The 15,861-nt window shown below is 51.3% G+C and overlaps 1 protein-coding gene across 5 annotated transcripts in view; it reads right to left on the reverse strand.

Annotated features, from left to right (window-relative positions):
• Positions 1-15,861, reverse strand: part of LOC115125487 (myelin regulatory factor) — a 129,016-nt gene that overhangs the window by 39,704 nt on the left and 73,451 nt on the right. For all 5 annotated transcript variants that reach the window (XM_065002898.1, XM_065002900.1, XM_065002899.1 and 2 more), the window contains exons 2-4: positions 10,471-10,561; positions 9,767-10,045; positions 6,703-6,764 (exon numbers count right to left, since the gene is read on the reverse strand). In XM_065002898.1, the coding sequence (XP_064858970.1) occupies positions 6,703-6,764; positions 9,767-10,045; positions 10,471-10,561 (432 nt within the window). The remainder of the gene's footprint in view (positions 1-6,702; positions 6,765-9,766; positions 10,046-10,470; positions 10,562-15,861) is intronic.

Genomic DNA, 15,861 nt, shown 5'->3' on the forward strand with positions numbered 1-15,861 from the left:
CTGAGTCTAGAGTCACCAAACACTTCCTGACTAACTAACTCCCTGTCTGACTGAGTCACCAAACACTTCCTGACTAACTAACTCCCTGTCTGACTGAGTCACCAAACACTTCCTGACTAACTAACTCCCTGTCTGACTGAGTCACCAAACACTTCCTGACTAACTAACTCCCTGTCTGACTGAGTCACCAAACACTTCCTGACTAACTAACTCCCTGTCTGATGAGTCTAGAGTCACCAAACACTTTCTGACTAACTAACTACCTGTCTGACTGAGTCACCAAACACTTCCTGACTAACTCCCTGTCTGACTGAGTTACCAAACACTTCCTGACTAACTAACTCCCTGTCTGACTGAGTCACCAAACACTTCCTGACTAACTAACTCCCTGTCTGACTGAGTCACCAAACACTTCCTGACTAACTAACTTCCTGTCTGACTGAGTCTAGAGTCACCAAACACTTCCTGACTAACTAACTCCCTGTCTGACTGAGTCACCAAACACTTCCTGACTAACTAACTCCCTGTCTGACTGAGTCACCAAACACTTCCTGACTAACTAACTCCCTGTCTGACTGAGTCACCAAACACTTCCTGACTAACTAACTCCCTGTCTGACTGAGTCACCAAACACTTCCTGACTAACTCCCTGTCTGATGAGTCTAGAGTCACCAAACACTTTCTGACTAACTAACTACCTGTCTGACTGAGTCACCAAACACTTCCTGACTAACTAACTCCTTGTCTGACTGAGTCTAGAGTCACCAAACACTTCCTGACTAACTAACTCCCTGTCTGACTGAGTCATCAAACACTTCCTGACTAACTAACTCCCTGTCTGACTGAGTCACCAAACACTTCCTGACTAACTAACTCCCTGTCTGACTGAGTCACCAAACACTTCCTGACTAACTAACTCCCTGTCTGACTGAGTCACCAAACACTTCCTGACTAACTCCCTGTCTGACTGAGTCTAGAGTCACCAAACACTTCCTGACTAACTAACTCCCTGTCTGACTGAGTCTAGAGTCACCAAACACTTCCTGACTAACTAACTCCCTGTCTGACTGAGTCACCAAACACTTTCTGACTAACTAACTACCTGTCTGACTGAGTCTAGAGTCACCAAACATTTCTGTTTCTCTTGTTTTCGCTCTAGTTCTCTCTCTCTCTCTCTATTAATTGACACATTTTGGCAGTCTTTTTTTCTGTTCTTGTCTATTTTGTGTTCGAGGCAGGAGAAAGGCAGGGGTGAGAGAGAGAGAGGAGAGACAGGGGTGAGAGAGAGATAGAAAGGCAGGGGCGAGAGAGAGAGGAGAGACAGGGGGCGAGAGAGAGAGGAGAGACAGAGAGAGAGAGAGAGAGGCAGGTGCAGGGAGAGAGGAGAGGCAGGTGTGAGAGAGAGAGAGAAAGGCAGGGAGAGAGGAGAGGCAGGTGTGAGAGAGAGAGAGGAGAGGCAGGTGCAGGGGTGCAGGTGAGAGAGAGAGAGAAAGGCAGGGGCGAGAGAGAGAGGAGAGACAGGGGTGCGAGAGAGAGAGAGGAGAGGCAGGTGCAAGAGAGAGAGAGGAGAGGCAGGTGTGAGAGAGAGAGAGGAGAGGCAGGTGCAAGAGAGAGAGAGGAGAGGCAGGTGTGAGAGAGAGAGAGGAGAGGCAGGTGCAAGAGAGAGAGAGGAGAGGCAGGTGTGAGAGAGAGAGAAGAGAGGCAGGTGCAAGAGAGAGAGAGGAGAGGCAGGTGCGAGAGAGAGAGAGGAGAGACAGGGGCGAGAAAGAGAGAGAGGAGAGAGAGGCAGGGGCGAGAGAGAGAGAGGAGAGGCAGGTGCGAGAGAGAGAGAGGAGAGGCAGGTGTGAGAGAAAGAGAGGAGAGGCAGGTGCGAGAGAGAGAGAGGAGAGGCAGGGGCGAGAGAGAGAGAGAGGAGAGGCAGGTGCGAGAGAGAGAGACAGGGGGCGAGAGAGAGAGGACAGGTGGTGCAGAGAGAGAGAGAGGCAGGGGCGAGGCAGGTGCAAGAGAGAGAGAGGAGAGGCAGGGGCGAGAGAGAGAGAGAGAGAGGAGAGGCAGGTGCAGGGGCGAGAGAGAGAGAGAGAGGCAGAGGCAGAGGGGAGGAGAGGCAGGGGGTGAGAGAGAGAGAGGAGAGACAGGTGTGCGAGAGAGAGAGAAGAGAGGCAGGGGTGAGAGAGAGAGAGGAGAGGCAGGGGCGAGAGACAGGGGGGGCGAGAGAGAGAGAGGAGAGGCAGGTGAGAGAGAGAGGAGAGACAGGGGCGAGAGGAGAGGGAGAGGCAGGTGCGAGAGAGAGAGGAGAGGCAAAGACAGGGGGCGAGAGAGAGAGAGAGAGGCAGGGGCGCGAGAGAGAGAGAGAGGAGGAGAGACAGGGGAGAGAGGGGCGAGAGAGGAGAGACAGGGGTGAGAGAGAGAGGAGAGAGACAGGGGCGAGAGAGAGGAGAGGGTGCGAGAGGCAGGTGCAAGAGAGAGAGAGACAGGGGCGAGAGAGCAGGTGTGAGAGAGAGAGAAGAGAGAGCAGGTGCAAGAGAGAGAGAGGAGAGAGCAGGGGCGCAGGTGCGAGAGAAAGAGAGGAGAGGCAGGTGCGAGAGAGAGAGAGGAGAGACAGGGAGAGAGAGGAGAGGCAGGGGGCGAGAAAGAGAGAGGCAGGTGCGAGAGACAGGGGCGAGAGAGAGAGAGGAGAGGCAGGTGCGAGAGAGAGAGGAGAGGCAGAGAGAGAGAGAGGAGAGGCAGGGGCGAGAGAGAGAGAGGAGAGGCAGGTGCGAGAGAGAGAGAGGAGAGGCAGGGGCGAGAGAGAGAGAGAGGAGAGGCAGGGGCAAGAGAGAGAGAGGAGAGGCAGGGGCGAGAGAGAGAGGAGAGGCAGGGCAGAGGAGAGAGGAGAGGCAGGGGCGAGAGAGAGAGAGGGAGAGGCAGGTGTGAGAGAGAGAGAGAGAGGCAGGGGCGAGGCAGGTGCGAGAGAGAGAGAGAGACAGGGGCGAGAGAGAGAGAGGAGAGGCAGGGGAGAGAAAGAGAGGAGAGGCAGGTGCGAGAGAGAGAGAGGAGAGGCAGGGGCGAGAGAGAGAGAGGAGAGGCAGGGGTGAGAGAGAGAGGAGAGGCAGGGGCGAGAGAGAGAGAGAGACAGGGGGCAAGAGAGAGAGAGGAGAGGCAGGCAGGTGCAGAGAGAGAGAGAGGGGCAGAGGCAGGGGAGAAAGAGAGGAGAGGCAGGGGCGAGAGAGAGAGAGAGAGAGGCAGGGGCGAGAGAGAGAGAGAGAGAGGCAGGTGCAAGAGAGGAGAGAGGGGGCGAGAGAGAGAGAGGACAGGGGTGCGAGAGAGAGAGAGAGAGGCAGGGGCGAGAGAGGCAGGGGCGAGAGAGAGAGAGGAGGCAGGTGCAGGTGGGGCGAGAGAGAGAGAGGAGAGGCAGGGGCGAGAGAGAGAGAGGAGAGGCAGGTGTGAGAAAGAGAGAGGAGAGGCAGGGGCGAGAGAGAGAGGAGAGGCAGAGGCACGAGAGAGAGAGGAGAGGCAGGGGTGAGAGAGAGAGGAGAGGCAGGGTCGCAGGGGCGAGAGAGAGGAAAGGGGCGCGAAATGAGAGACAGGGGCGAGAGAGAGAGAGGAGAGGCAGGGGTAGAGAGAGAGGAGAGGCAGGGTCAGGTGCGAGAGAGAGAGGAGAGACAGGGGCGAGAGAGAGAGGGAGAGGCAGGGGCAGGTGCGAGATAGAGAGGAGAGGCAGGGGCGCGAGAGAGAGAGAGAGAGGCAGGGGCAGGGGAGGAGAGGCAGGGGCGAGAGAGAGAGAGAGGAGAGGCAGGGGTGAGAGAGAGAGAGAGAGGAGAGGCAGGGGCAGAGAGAGAGAGAGAGGCAGGGCGAGAGAGCAGGGGCGGGGCGAGAGAGAGAGAGACAGGGGCGAGAGAGAGAGAGGAGAGGCAGGGGAGAGAGAGAGGAGAGGCAGGGGCGAGAGAGAGAGGAGGCAGGTGCGAGAGAGAGAGGAGAGACAGGGGCGAGAGAGAGAGAGGAGAGGCAGGTGCGAGAGAAAGAGAGGAGAGGCAGGTGCGAGATAGAGAGGAGAGGCAGGGGCAGGGGCAGGTGCGAGAGAGAGAGAGAGACAGGGGCGAGAGAGAGAGAGAGAGAGGTGCAGGCAGGGCGAGAGAGAGAGGAGAGGCAGGTGCGAGAGAGAGAGAGAGAGGCAGGGGCGAGAGAGAGAGAGAGAGAGGCAGGTGAGAGAGAGAGGAGAGGCAGAGAGAGAGAGGAGAGAGGGGGTGAGGGGCAGAGAGAGAGAGAGGAGAGGCAGGTGCGAGAGAAAGAGAGGAGAGGCAGGTGCGAGATAGAGAGGAGAGGCAGGGGCGTGAGAGAGAGAGGAGAGACAGGGGCGAGAGAGAGAGAGGAGAGGCAGGGGTGAGAGAGAGAGGAGAGGCAGGGGCGAGAGAGAGAGAGAGGAGAGGCAGGTGCAGAGAGAGAGAGAGAGAGAGAGACAGGGGAGAGAAAGAGAGGAGAGGCGAGAGAGAGAGAGGAGAGGCAGGGGTGAGAGGCAGAGAGAGAGAGGCAGGGGCGAGAGAGAGAGGAGAGGCAGGGGCGAGAGAGAGAGAGAGAGGGAGAGGAGGGAGGAGGGGCGAGAGAGAGAGAGAGAGGCAGGGGCGAGAGAGAGAGAGAGGAGAGGCAGGTGCGAGAGAGAGAGAGGAGAGGCAGGGGCGAGAGAGAGAGAGGAGAGGCAGGGGTGCGAGAGAGAGAGAGAGGCAGAGGCAGGGGAGAGAGAGGAGAGGCAGGGGCGCGAGAGAGAGAGGAGAGGCAGGGCGAGAGAGAGAGAGGAGAGGCAGGGGCGAGAGAGAGAGGAGAGGCAGGGGCGAGAGAGAGGAGAGGCAGGGGCGAGAGAGAGAGAGGAGAGGCAGGGGCGAGAGAGAGAGAGGAGGCAGGGGCGAGAGAGAAAGAGAGGAGAGGCAGAGAGAGAGAGGAGAGGCAGGGGCGTGAGAGGAGGAGAGACAGGTGCGAGAGAAGAGAGAGGAGAGGCAGGAGAGGAGAGGCAGGTGAGAGAGAGAGAGAGAGGCAGGGGCAAGAGAGAGAGGGGAGAGGCAGGTGCAAGAGAGAGAGAGGAGAGGGTGCAGGAGAGAGAGAGAGAGAGAGAGGTGCGAGAGAGAGAGAGGCAGGTGCGAGAGAGAGAGAGGAGAGGCAGGGGCGAGAGAGAGAGAGAGGCAGGGGCGAGAGAGAGAGAGGAGAGAGGTGTGAGAGAGAGAGGGAGAGGCAGGGCGAGAGAGAGAGGAGAGGCAGGGGCGAGAGAGAGAGAGAGAGAGAGAGGAGAGACAGGGGGCGAGGGGCAGGTGCAAGAGAGAGAGAGGAGAGGCAGGGGCGAGAGAGAGAGAGGAGAGGCAGGGGCGAGAGAGAGAGAGAGGCAGGTGCAAGAGGCAGGTGCAAGAGAGAGAGAGAGAGGAGAGAGAGGAGAGGCAGGGGAGAAAGAGAGAGAGAGAGAGGGCGAGAGAGAGAGGAGAGGCAGAGGCACGAGAGAGAGAGGAGGTGGGAGAGAGAGAGAGGAGAGGCAGAGGATAAAGAAATGATAGGCAGGGTCGAGAGAGAGAGAGAGGAGAGGCAGGGGCGAGAGAGGAGGAGAGGCAGGTGCAAGAGGAGAGACAGAGGGAGAGGCAGGGGCGAGGGAGAGAGAGAGAGGCAGGGGCGAGAGAGAGGAGAGAGAGAGAGAGAGGCAGGGGCGAGAGAGAGAGAGAGAGGTGCGGCAGGTGCAAGAGAGAGAGAGGGGCGAGAGGCAGGGGAGAGAGAGGAGAGGCAGGGGCGAGAGAGAGAGAGAGAGAGAGGAGAGGCAGGGGCGAGAGAGATAAAGAAATGATAGGCAGGGTCGAGAGAGAGAGAGAGGCAGGGCGCGAGAGAGAGAGAGACAGGGGCGAGAGAGAGAGAGGAGGCAGGCAGGGGCGGAGAGGCAGGGGGCGCGAGAGAGAGAGGAGAGGCAGGGGCGAGAGAGAGGGCAGGTGCGAGAGAAAGGGGAGAGCGAGAGGCGAGGAGAGAGGGAGAGGCAGGGGAGAGAGAGAGGAGAGGCAGGTGCGAGAGAGAGAGGAGAGGGGCGAGAGAGAGAGGGCAGGGAAAGAGAGGGGAGAGGCAGGTGCGAGAGAGAGAGAGAGAGAGAGAGAGGCAGGTGCGAGAGAGAGAGGAGAGACAGGGAGAGAGGAGAGGAAACGAGAGAGAGAGAGGAGAGGCAGGTGAGAGGAGAGAGCAGGTGCAAGAGAGAGAGAGGCAGAGAAAGAGAGGAGAGGGCGAGAGAGAGAGGAGAGGCAGGTGCGAGAGAGAGAGAGGAGAGGCAGGTGCGAGAGAGAGAGAGGAGAGGCAGGGGCGAGAGAGAGAGAGAGAGGAGAGAGAGAGGAGAGGCAGGGGCGAGGCAGGGGCGAGAGAGATAAAGAAATGATAGAGAGCAGGGTCGGCAGGGGCGAGAGAGAGAGGAGAGGCAGGGGCAGGGAGAGAGAGGAGAGAGAGAGGGCGAGAGAGGCAGGGGCGAGAGAGAGAGAGAGAGGCAGAGAGAGAGGAGAGGCAGGGAGAGAGAGAGAGAGAGAGAGAGGCAGGTGCGAGAGAGAGAGAGGCAGGGGCGAGAGAGAGGAGAGGCAGGGGCGCGAGGTGAGAGAGAGAGAGAGAGAGAGAGAGAGAGAGAGCAGGGGAGAGAGGAGAGAGATAAAGAAATGATAGGAGAGGAGTCGAGGCAGGTCAGGGAAAAGAGGGCTCAGAGAGATAAAGAAATGATAGGCTTACCATTGACCTGCTGAGGGGAGTACGGCTCAGAACTGGAGTCTGGGGGGGACTCTGGGAGGCTCCTGGAACATCCAGAAATATTCACAAGGTTGGGATAAAGCACACACTTTGTTGATAGCTTGCTTTATTGAGGAAACACTTAATCTACTATAACTTTTCAAGATCTAGAACTTTCTAAAATACAGAAAGGGTCACAGCGCTGTACGAAGCGCATCGTACGGTGACACGTTCTGCTGTTAGAAAGTTCTAGATCTTGAATACTTGAGTCCAAACAGTGGACGAATGAAATAGACATTCACAAGATAGCTTTTGAGTGGAATTTCCCTTTAAGGGGCAATCTGAGGTGGCTTCATCCATTTGTTTGTACTTATAAATTAATGATATGTACCTATTGATTGTTGAAGAATATAACTTATAAATGCCTCATGAGTTTAGTTCAACTGTCGTACCCCCATCAGAACCCAGAATATAAACTTGTTTTACTCCAATGTTTGTAAACAAAGTCAATGTAAATAAACACTATACAGCTCATGGTTTAAAACTATAATGCTGATATCACGGATGGTCAAGCTTTGCATCTATACTTGAATTTGAGACATTTCTCATTTCCCCCATCAGCTTTTTTGTGTGTTTTTAACAGAAACAGCGGCCGGTGAAATCACGTGGTTATTGTTTAAACTAAACTAAACTAAACTAAACTAAGGAAATCACGTGGTTATTGTTTAAACTAAGGAAAACTAAACTAAACTAAGGAAATCACGTGGTTATTGTTTAAACTAAGGAAAACTAAACTAAACTAAGGAAATCACGTGGTTATTGTTTAAACTAAACTAAACTAAACTAAGGAAATCACGTGGTTATTGTTTAAACTAAACTAAACTAAACTAAGGAAATCACGTGGTTATTGTTTAAACTAAACTAAACTAAGGAAATCACGTGGTTATTGTTTAAACTAAACTAAACTAAACTAAGGAAATCACGTGGTTATTGTTTAAACTAAACTAAACTAAACTAAGGAAATCACGTGGTTATTGTTTAAACTAAACTAAACTAAACTAAGGAAATCACGTGGTTATTGTTTAAACTAAACTAAACTAAACTAAGGAAATCACGTGGTTATTGTTTAAACTAAACTAAACTAAACTAAGGAAATCACGTGGTTATTGTTTAAACTAAACTAAACTAAACTAAGGAAATCACGTGGTTATTGTTTAAACTAAACTAAACTAAACTAAGGAAATCACGTGGTTATTGTTTAAACTAAACTAAACTAAACTAAGGAAATCACGTGGTTATTGTTTAAACTAAACTAAGGATTGCTGCTTGTGTCTCTGGATAAGATTTTACATGTTTTTTCTTCTAAAATGATAGTTCAGTTTTTTTTTCACGAGGAGAAAACAGTGATATGTTCTCCAGTTAGTTTGTGACTGATTACAAGTTATTTCCATTGAGTCTGTCCTGTCTGTGTGGTTTCTGGAATATGACTCGTTTCTGATATCACCCTCCCTCCGGTCTTCGCTGGTTTAGTGGAGTTAATCAAGCACTGATTACAAAAACGGAACTGAACTCTGGTGTCAGTCTGGTTTCACTGTGTGATGAAGGAATCGTCATTGTAGAAATTACCCCCCCCCCCCCTCAGCCCCCCTCCCCCTCACCATCCTCCCCCTCCACGTTGAATCAACGTGGAAAAAATTAAACCTAAATCCAATGACATGTTGACATTTTATTGTTGTTGTTGATTTCACGTTGACTTCACGTCAGTTGACAACTCAACAAGACGTAAATGAAAACTACACATCTCCTCCCTGACCCAGTCCCTTACACATCTCGACCCTGACCCAGTCCTTTACACATCTCCTCCCTGACCCTTACACATCTCCTCCCTGACCCAGTCCTTTACACATCTCCTCCCTGACCCAGTCCCTTACACATCTCCTCCCTGACCCAGTCCCTTACACATCTCCTCCCTGACCCAGTCCCTTACACATCTCCTCCCTGACCCAGTCCCTTACACATCTCCTCCCTGACCCAGTCCTTTACACATCTCCTCCCTGACCCAGTCCCTTACACATCTCCTCCCTGACCCAGTCCCTTACACATCTCCTCCCTGACCCAGTCCCTTACACATCTCCTCCCTGACCCAGTCCTTTACACATCTCCTCCCTGACCCAGTCCCTTACACACATCTCCTCCCTGACCCTTACACATCTCCTCCCTGACCCAGTCCCTTACACATCTCCTCTCTGACCCAGTCCCTTACACATCTCCTCCCTGACCCAGTCCCTTACACATCTCCTCCCTGACCCAGTCCCTTACACATCTCCTCTCTGACCCAGTCCTTTACACATCTCCTCCCTGACCCAGTCCCTTACACATCTCCTCCCTGACCCAGTCCCTTACACATCTCCTCCCTGACCCAGTCCTTTACACATCTCCTCCCTGACCCAGTCCCTTACACACATCTCCTCTCTGACCCAGTCCTTTACACATCTCCTCCCTGACCCAGTCCCTTACACACATCTCCTCCCTGACCCTTACACATCTCCTCCCTGACCCAGTCCCTTACACATCTCCTCTCTGACCCAGTCCCTTACACATCTCCTCCCTGACCCAGTCCCTTACACATCTCCTCCTGACCCAGTCCCTTACACATCTCCTCTCTGACCCAGTCCTTTACACATCTCCTCCCTGACCCAGTCCTTTACACATCTCCTCTCTGACCCAGTCCCTTACACATCTCCTCCCTGACCCAGTCCCTTACACATCTCCTCTCTGACCCAGTCCCTTACACATCTCCTCCCTGACCCAGTCCTTTACACATCTCCTCTCTGACCCAGTCCCTTACACATCTCCTCCCTGACCCAGTCCCTTACACATCTCCTCCCTGACCCAGTCCCTTACACATCTCCTCCCAGTCCCTTACACATCTCCTCTCTGACCCAGTCCCTTACACATCTCCTCCCTGACCCAGTCCCTTACACATCTCCTCCCTGACCCAGTCCTTTACACATCTCCTCCCTGACCCAGTCCCTTACACATCTCCTCCCTGACCCAGTCAACTCACCCAGGTGCGTAGTTTCCTCTGTGTTCAGGCTTGATGTGGTGCTGCTGGTTCTGGTTCTGCTGGTGGTGCTGTTGCCCCAGGCAAGGGTAGTTGTTGTGTCTCAGCAGGCCCAGAGGAGGGGGTGGGGGATAGGGTGTCTGGTGGGGCTGAGGGTTTCCTTGACGTAGGGAGATAGGGGAGCTCACGCCACACAATAGACTCCCAGCGGAGGAGACTCCGGCCTGGGTTAACGAGTAGGAGTTAGCCCCTGGGGCACCGCTGTGGACCTCAGAGAAACAGCTGGAAAAACACAGAGACAAAAGATACAGTTGTGTTTCGTTATTATCAGTTCTGTTGGAAATGTTATGCTATGAATTTGTTGTTGTTTATTTATTTATTTTAATTAATTGAACCTTTATTTAACTAGGTTAGTCAGTTAATGAAGAACACATTCTTAAAGTCCAGGTAGTTTTTTTTTATCTGTTTGGTGCCAGAAGAAGATGACCCTGGTTAGAAAAAGTTGTTGTTGGGTCGTATTTATAAACTGATCCCAGATCTGTTTGGGCTGTAGACAACTCCTATGGTTTAAGGTAGAAAATACAGCAACAACTGATCTGGGAAATAGAAAATAAACTGAAGAAAAAGAAAAGCGGACTGACACGTGGAGGGGACGACCTGAAACACGTTACTGTCATTTGATCCGGCTATCGCTCTGAGTCACTCACATGTCAGCGCTGTCGTCCTCCTTACCGATGTAGTCCTCCAGGATACTGGTGTCAATGTTCGCTGGCTCCAAGGAGCTGGTAATATCATGACCTACAGAGAGAGAGAGGTAATATCATGACCTACAGAGAGAGGTAATATCATGACCTACAGAGAGAGATGTAATATCATGACCTACAGAGAGAGAGAGGTAATATCATGACCTACAGAGAGAGAGAGGTAATATCATGACCTACAGAGAGAGGTAATATCATGACCTACAGAGAGAGAGAGGTAATATCATGACCTACAGAGAGAGGTAATATCATGACCTACAGAGAGAGAGGTAATATCATGACCTACAGAGAGAGAGAGGTAATATCATGACCTACAGAGAGAGAGATGTAATATCATATCCTACAGAGAGAGAGAGAGGTAATATCATGACCTACAGAGAGAGAGGGGTAATATCATGTCCTACAGAGAGAGAGAGGTAATATCATGACCTACAGAGAGAGGTAATATCATGACCTACAGAGAGAGGTAAAATCATGTGTGTATGTGTGTGTGTGTGTGTGTGTGTGTGTGTGTGTGTGTGTGTGTGTGTGTGTGTGTGTGTGTGTGTGTGTGTGTGTGTGTGTGTGTGTGTGTGTGCAGAAACCAAGAGTTGAGTTGGTGCTGTCAGGTGGTTTTATGGTTGGGTACAGATGACTCTGTGAGTGCAATTAATTACCCAGACATACCAAGTTCTCTCTTGGTTTGTAATTTAATTACCCAGACATACTTGGTTTGTAATTGAATTACCCAGACATACTTGGTTTGTAATTTAATTACCCAGACATACTTGGGTTGTAATTTAATTACCCAGACCTATTTGGTTTGTAATTTAATTGCCCAGACATACTTAGTTTGTCATTTAATTGCCCCAACATACTTGGCTTGTAATTTAATTACCCAGACATATTTGGGCTGTAATTTAATTACCCAGACATACTTGGGTTGTAATTTAATTGCCCAGACATACTTGGTTTGTCATTTAATTACCCAGACATATTTGGGCTGTAATTTAATTACCCAGACATACTTTGGTTGTAATTTAATTACTCAGACATACTTGGTTTGTAATTTAATTACCCAGACATATTTGGGCTGTAATTTAATTACCAAGACATACTTGGGCTGTAATGTAATTACCCAGACATACTTGGTTTGTAATTTAATTACCCAGACATACTTGGGTTGTAATTTAATTACCCAGACATACTTGGTTTGTAATTTAATCACCCAGACATACTTGGGCTGTAATTTAATTACCCAGACATACCAGACATTCTTGGGCTGTAGACATGGGTTGTAATTTAATTACCAAGACATACTTGGGTTGTACTTGGGTTGTAATTTAAATACCCATACTTGGGAATTTAATTACCCAGACATACTTGGTTATAATTGAATTACATACTTGGGCTGTAATTTAATTACCCAGACATACTTGGTTTGTAATTTAATTATCCAGACATACTTGGTTTGTAATTTAATTACCCAGACATACTTGGGTTGCGTTTCTACTTTTTCATCACTTCCCCTCATTTTCTGTCGTATTTAAAAAAATATTCCTAATATACTACGTATTACTACTTTCATTAGTACCAAAATACCTCCTCCTTCTTAAACTCCTCCTCCTTCTTCATCTCCTCCTTCACCTCCTCCTCCTCCTTCACCTTCTCCTTCTTCACCTCCTCTTTCACCTCCTCCTCCTTCACCTCCTCCTCTTTCACCTCCTCCCCTTTCACCTCCTCCCCTTTCACCTCCTCCTCTTTCACCTCCTCCTCTTTCACCTCCTTCACCTCCTCCTCATCCTTCACCTCCTTTACCTTCTCCTTCTTTCCTCCTCCTCCTTCATCATGCACCAGCGACTCATTATACTGGAAGCTAGACCGGGTGTTGCGTAGTTTACTGGGTATACTGGAAGCTAGTACTGGTTTTGCGTAGTTTACTAGGTATACTGGAAGCTAGTACTGGTTTTGCGTAGTTTACTAGGTATACTGGAAGCTATTACGGATGTTGCGTAGTTTACTGGGTATACTGGAAGCTAGTACTGGTGTTGCGTATTTTACTAGGTATACTGGAAGCTAGTACGGGTGTTGCGTAGTTTCCTGGGTATACTGGAAGCTAGTACTGGTGTTGCGTATTTTACTAGGTATACTGGAAGCTAGTATGGGTGTTGCGTAGTTTACTGGGTATACTGGAAGCTAATGCTGGTTTCAGTGTTGGTGTGTGAAATAATTAATCCCTAATTAATCTCTTCTTTCCCCCCCTCTCACCTCCACTCCTCCTTTCATCCCCCACTCCCCTCCTCTCACTCCATCCAGGGACGTGGGAGCATATTCACCCCTTCTCAGCGAAAGCTCCCTAAATCCCAAACACATGATTCAACCCCATAATCCCCATTAACACACGCACCCATATTTTCACTAAAAGGTAGCAATTTTTTTTTTGGGGGGTTGAGTGAGTGTGAGAATGAAGAGGTGGAGAAGGGGGTGGAGGGTGTTCTACCTGGAACCAAAAGGGTTCTACCTGGAACCCCTGGAACCAAAATGGTTCTACCTGGAACCAAAAGGGGTTCTTCAAAGGGTTCTCCTGTGGGGAGAAGTACCTTTTTAGATTTTTTTCTCTACCCACAAAACCCCAGACCGCTCCCTCTCTCTCTCTCTCTCTCTCTCTCTCTCTCTCTCTCTCTCCTCTCTCTCTCTCTCTCTCTCTCTCTCTCTCAATCTCTCACCCTCTCTCTCTATCTCTCACCATCTCTCTCTGTCTGTCTCTCTCTCTCTATCTCTCACCCCTCTCTCTATCTCTCACCCTCTCTGTCTATCTCTCACCCTCTCTCTCAATCTCTCACCCTCTCTTTCTCACCCTCTCTCTCTCTATCTCTCATCATCTCTCTCTATCTCTCTCTGTATGTCTCTCTCTCTCTCTCTCTCAATTCAATTTCAATTTAAGGGGCTTTATTGGCATGAGAAACATATGTTTACATCTCTCTCTCTCTCTCTCTCTCTCTCTCTCTCTCTCTCCCCTCTCTCCCAGTCTTTGATAGATTAAGCTGCTACTCAGTTCGGAATGTCAAGAATTTATCTGTTAGTGTTGGATAAACTATTTTATTTTTCTCTCTCTCTCTTTCTTCCCCCTCTGTCTCAAAACACTCACATTTTAAAATCTCACTGATCAGTGCTTAGGCACCTCTCCCTTACAAAGAAGAGAGCAAGATAGAGTGTGAAAACAGTTATAGATGTGATATCTTGGGGTTAAAAGTTATTGGTACACTCTTAAAAAAAGATGCTATCTAGAACCTAAACGTTTTTTTGGGCTGTCACCCATAGGATGAATCTTTGGGGTTCTATGTGGGATTTTCTCCGGAGAGGGTTCTACATGGAACTCAAAAGTGTTTTACATGGAACCATAAAGGGCTCTCCTATGCGGACAACCGAAGAACCCTTTGACAGCATTTTTATCTAGGAGTGTAGGACAATGGGAAATGTTAACAACTGCCTTAGCCTGGGGTTAACAACTGCCTTAGCCTGGGGCTAACAGCTGCCTTAGCCTTGGGCTAACAACTGCCTTAGCCTGGGGCTAACAGCTGCCTTAGCCTGGGGCTAACAACTGCCTTAGCCTGGGGCTAACAACTGCCTTAGCCTGGGGGTAACAGCTGCCTTAGCCTGGGGCTAACAAATGCCTAAGCCTGGGGCTAACAGCTGCCTTAGCCTGGAGCTAACAACTGCCTTAGCCTGGGGCGAACAACTGCCTTAGCCTGGGGCTAACAGCTGCCTTAGCCTGGGGCTAACAACTGCCTTAGCCTGGGGCTAACAGCTGCCTTAGCCTGGAGCTAACAGCTGCCTTAGCCTGGGGCTAACAACTGCCTTAGCCTGGGACTAACAACTGCCTTAGCCTGGGGCAAACAACTGCCTTAGCCTGGGGCTAACAACTGCCTTAGCCTGGGACTAACAACTGCCTTAGCCTGGGGCAAACAACTGCCTTAGCCTGGGGCTAACAACTGCCTTAGCCTGGGGCTAACAACTGCCTTAGCCTGGGACTAACAACTGTCTTAGCCTGGGGCAAACAACTGCCTTAGCCTGGGGCAAACAACTGCCTTAGCCTGGGGCTAACAACTGCCTTAGCCTGGGGCAAACAACTGCCTTAGCCTGGGGTTAACAACTGCCTTAGCCTGGGGCTAACAACTGCCTTAGCCTGGGGCTAACAACTGCCTTAGCCTGGGGCGAACAACTGCCTTAGCCTGGGGCTAACAGCTGCCTTAGCCTGGGGCGAACAACTGCCTTAGCCTGGGGCAAACAACTGCCTTAGCCTGGGGCTAACAACTGCCTTAGCCTGGGGCTAACAACTGCCTTAGCCTGGGGCTAACAACTGCCTTAGCCTGGGGCAAACAACTGCCTTAGCCTGGGGTTAACAACTGCCTTAGCCTGGGGCTAACAACTGCCTTAGCCTGGGGCTAACAACTGCCTTAGCCTGGGGCGAACAACTGCCTTAGCCTGGGGCTAACAGCTGCCTTAGCCTGGGGCGAACAACTGCCTTAGCCTGGGGCAAACAACTGCCTTAGCCTGGGGCTAACAACTGCCTTAGCCTGGGGCGAACAACTGCCTTAGCCTGGGGCTAACAACTGCCTTAGCCTGGGGTAACAACTGCCTTAGCCTGGGGCGAACAACTGCCTTCTGCCTTAGCCTGGGGCGAACAACTGCCTTAGCCTGGGGCTAACAGCTGCCTTAGCCTGGGGCGAACAACTGCCTTAGCCTGGGGCAAACAACTGCCTTAGCCTGGGGCTAACAACTGCCTTAGCCTGGGGCGAACAACTGCCTTAGCCTGGGGCTAACAACTGCCTTAGCCTGGGGTAACAACTGCCTTAGCCTGGGGCGAACAACTGCCTTCTGCCTTAGCCTGGGGCGAACAACTGCCTTAGCCTGGGGCTAACAGCTGCCTTAGCCTGGGGCGAACAACTGCCTTAGCCTGGGGCAAACAACTGCCTTAGCCTGGGGCTAACAACTGCCTTAGCCTGGGGCGAACAACTGCCTTAGCCTGGGGCTAACAACTGCCTTAGCCTGGGGCGAACAACTGCCTTAGCCTGGGGCAAACAACTGCCTTAGCCTGGGGCAAACAACTGCCTTAGCCTGGGGCTAACAGCTGCCTTAGCCTGGGCGAACAACTGCCTTAGCCTGGGGCAAACAACTGCCTTAGCCTGGGGTTAACAACTGCCTTAGCCTGGGGCTAACAACTGCCTTAGCCTGGGGCTAACAACTGCCTTAGCCTGGGGCGAACAACTGCCTTAGCCTGGGGCTAACAGCTGCCTTAGCCTGGGGCGAACAACTGCCTTAGCCTGGGGCAAACAACTGCCTTAGCCTGGGGCTAAC

This window comes from Oncorhynchus nerka, linkage group LG17 (genome assembly GCF_034236695.1).
Source record: "Oncorhynchus nerka isolate Pitt River linkage group LG17, Oner_Uvic_2.0, whole genome shotgun sequence".
Lineage (NCBI taxonomy): Eukaryota > Metazoa > Chordata > Actinopteri > Salmoniformes > Salmonidae > Oncorhynchus > Oncorhynchus nerka.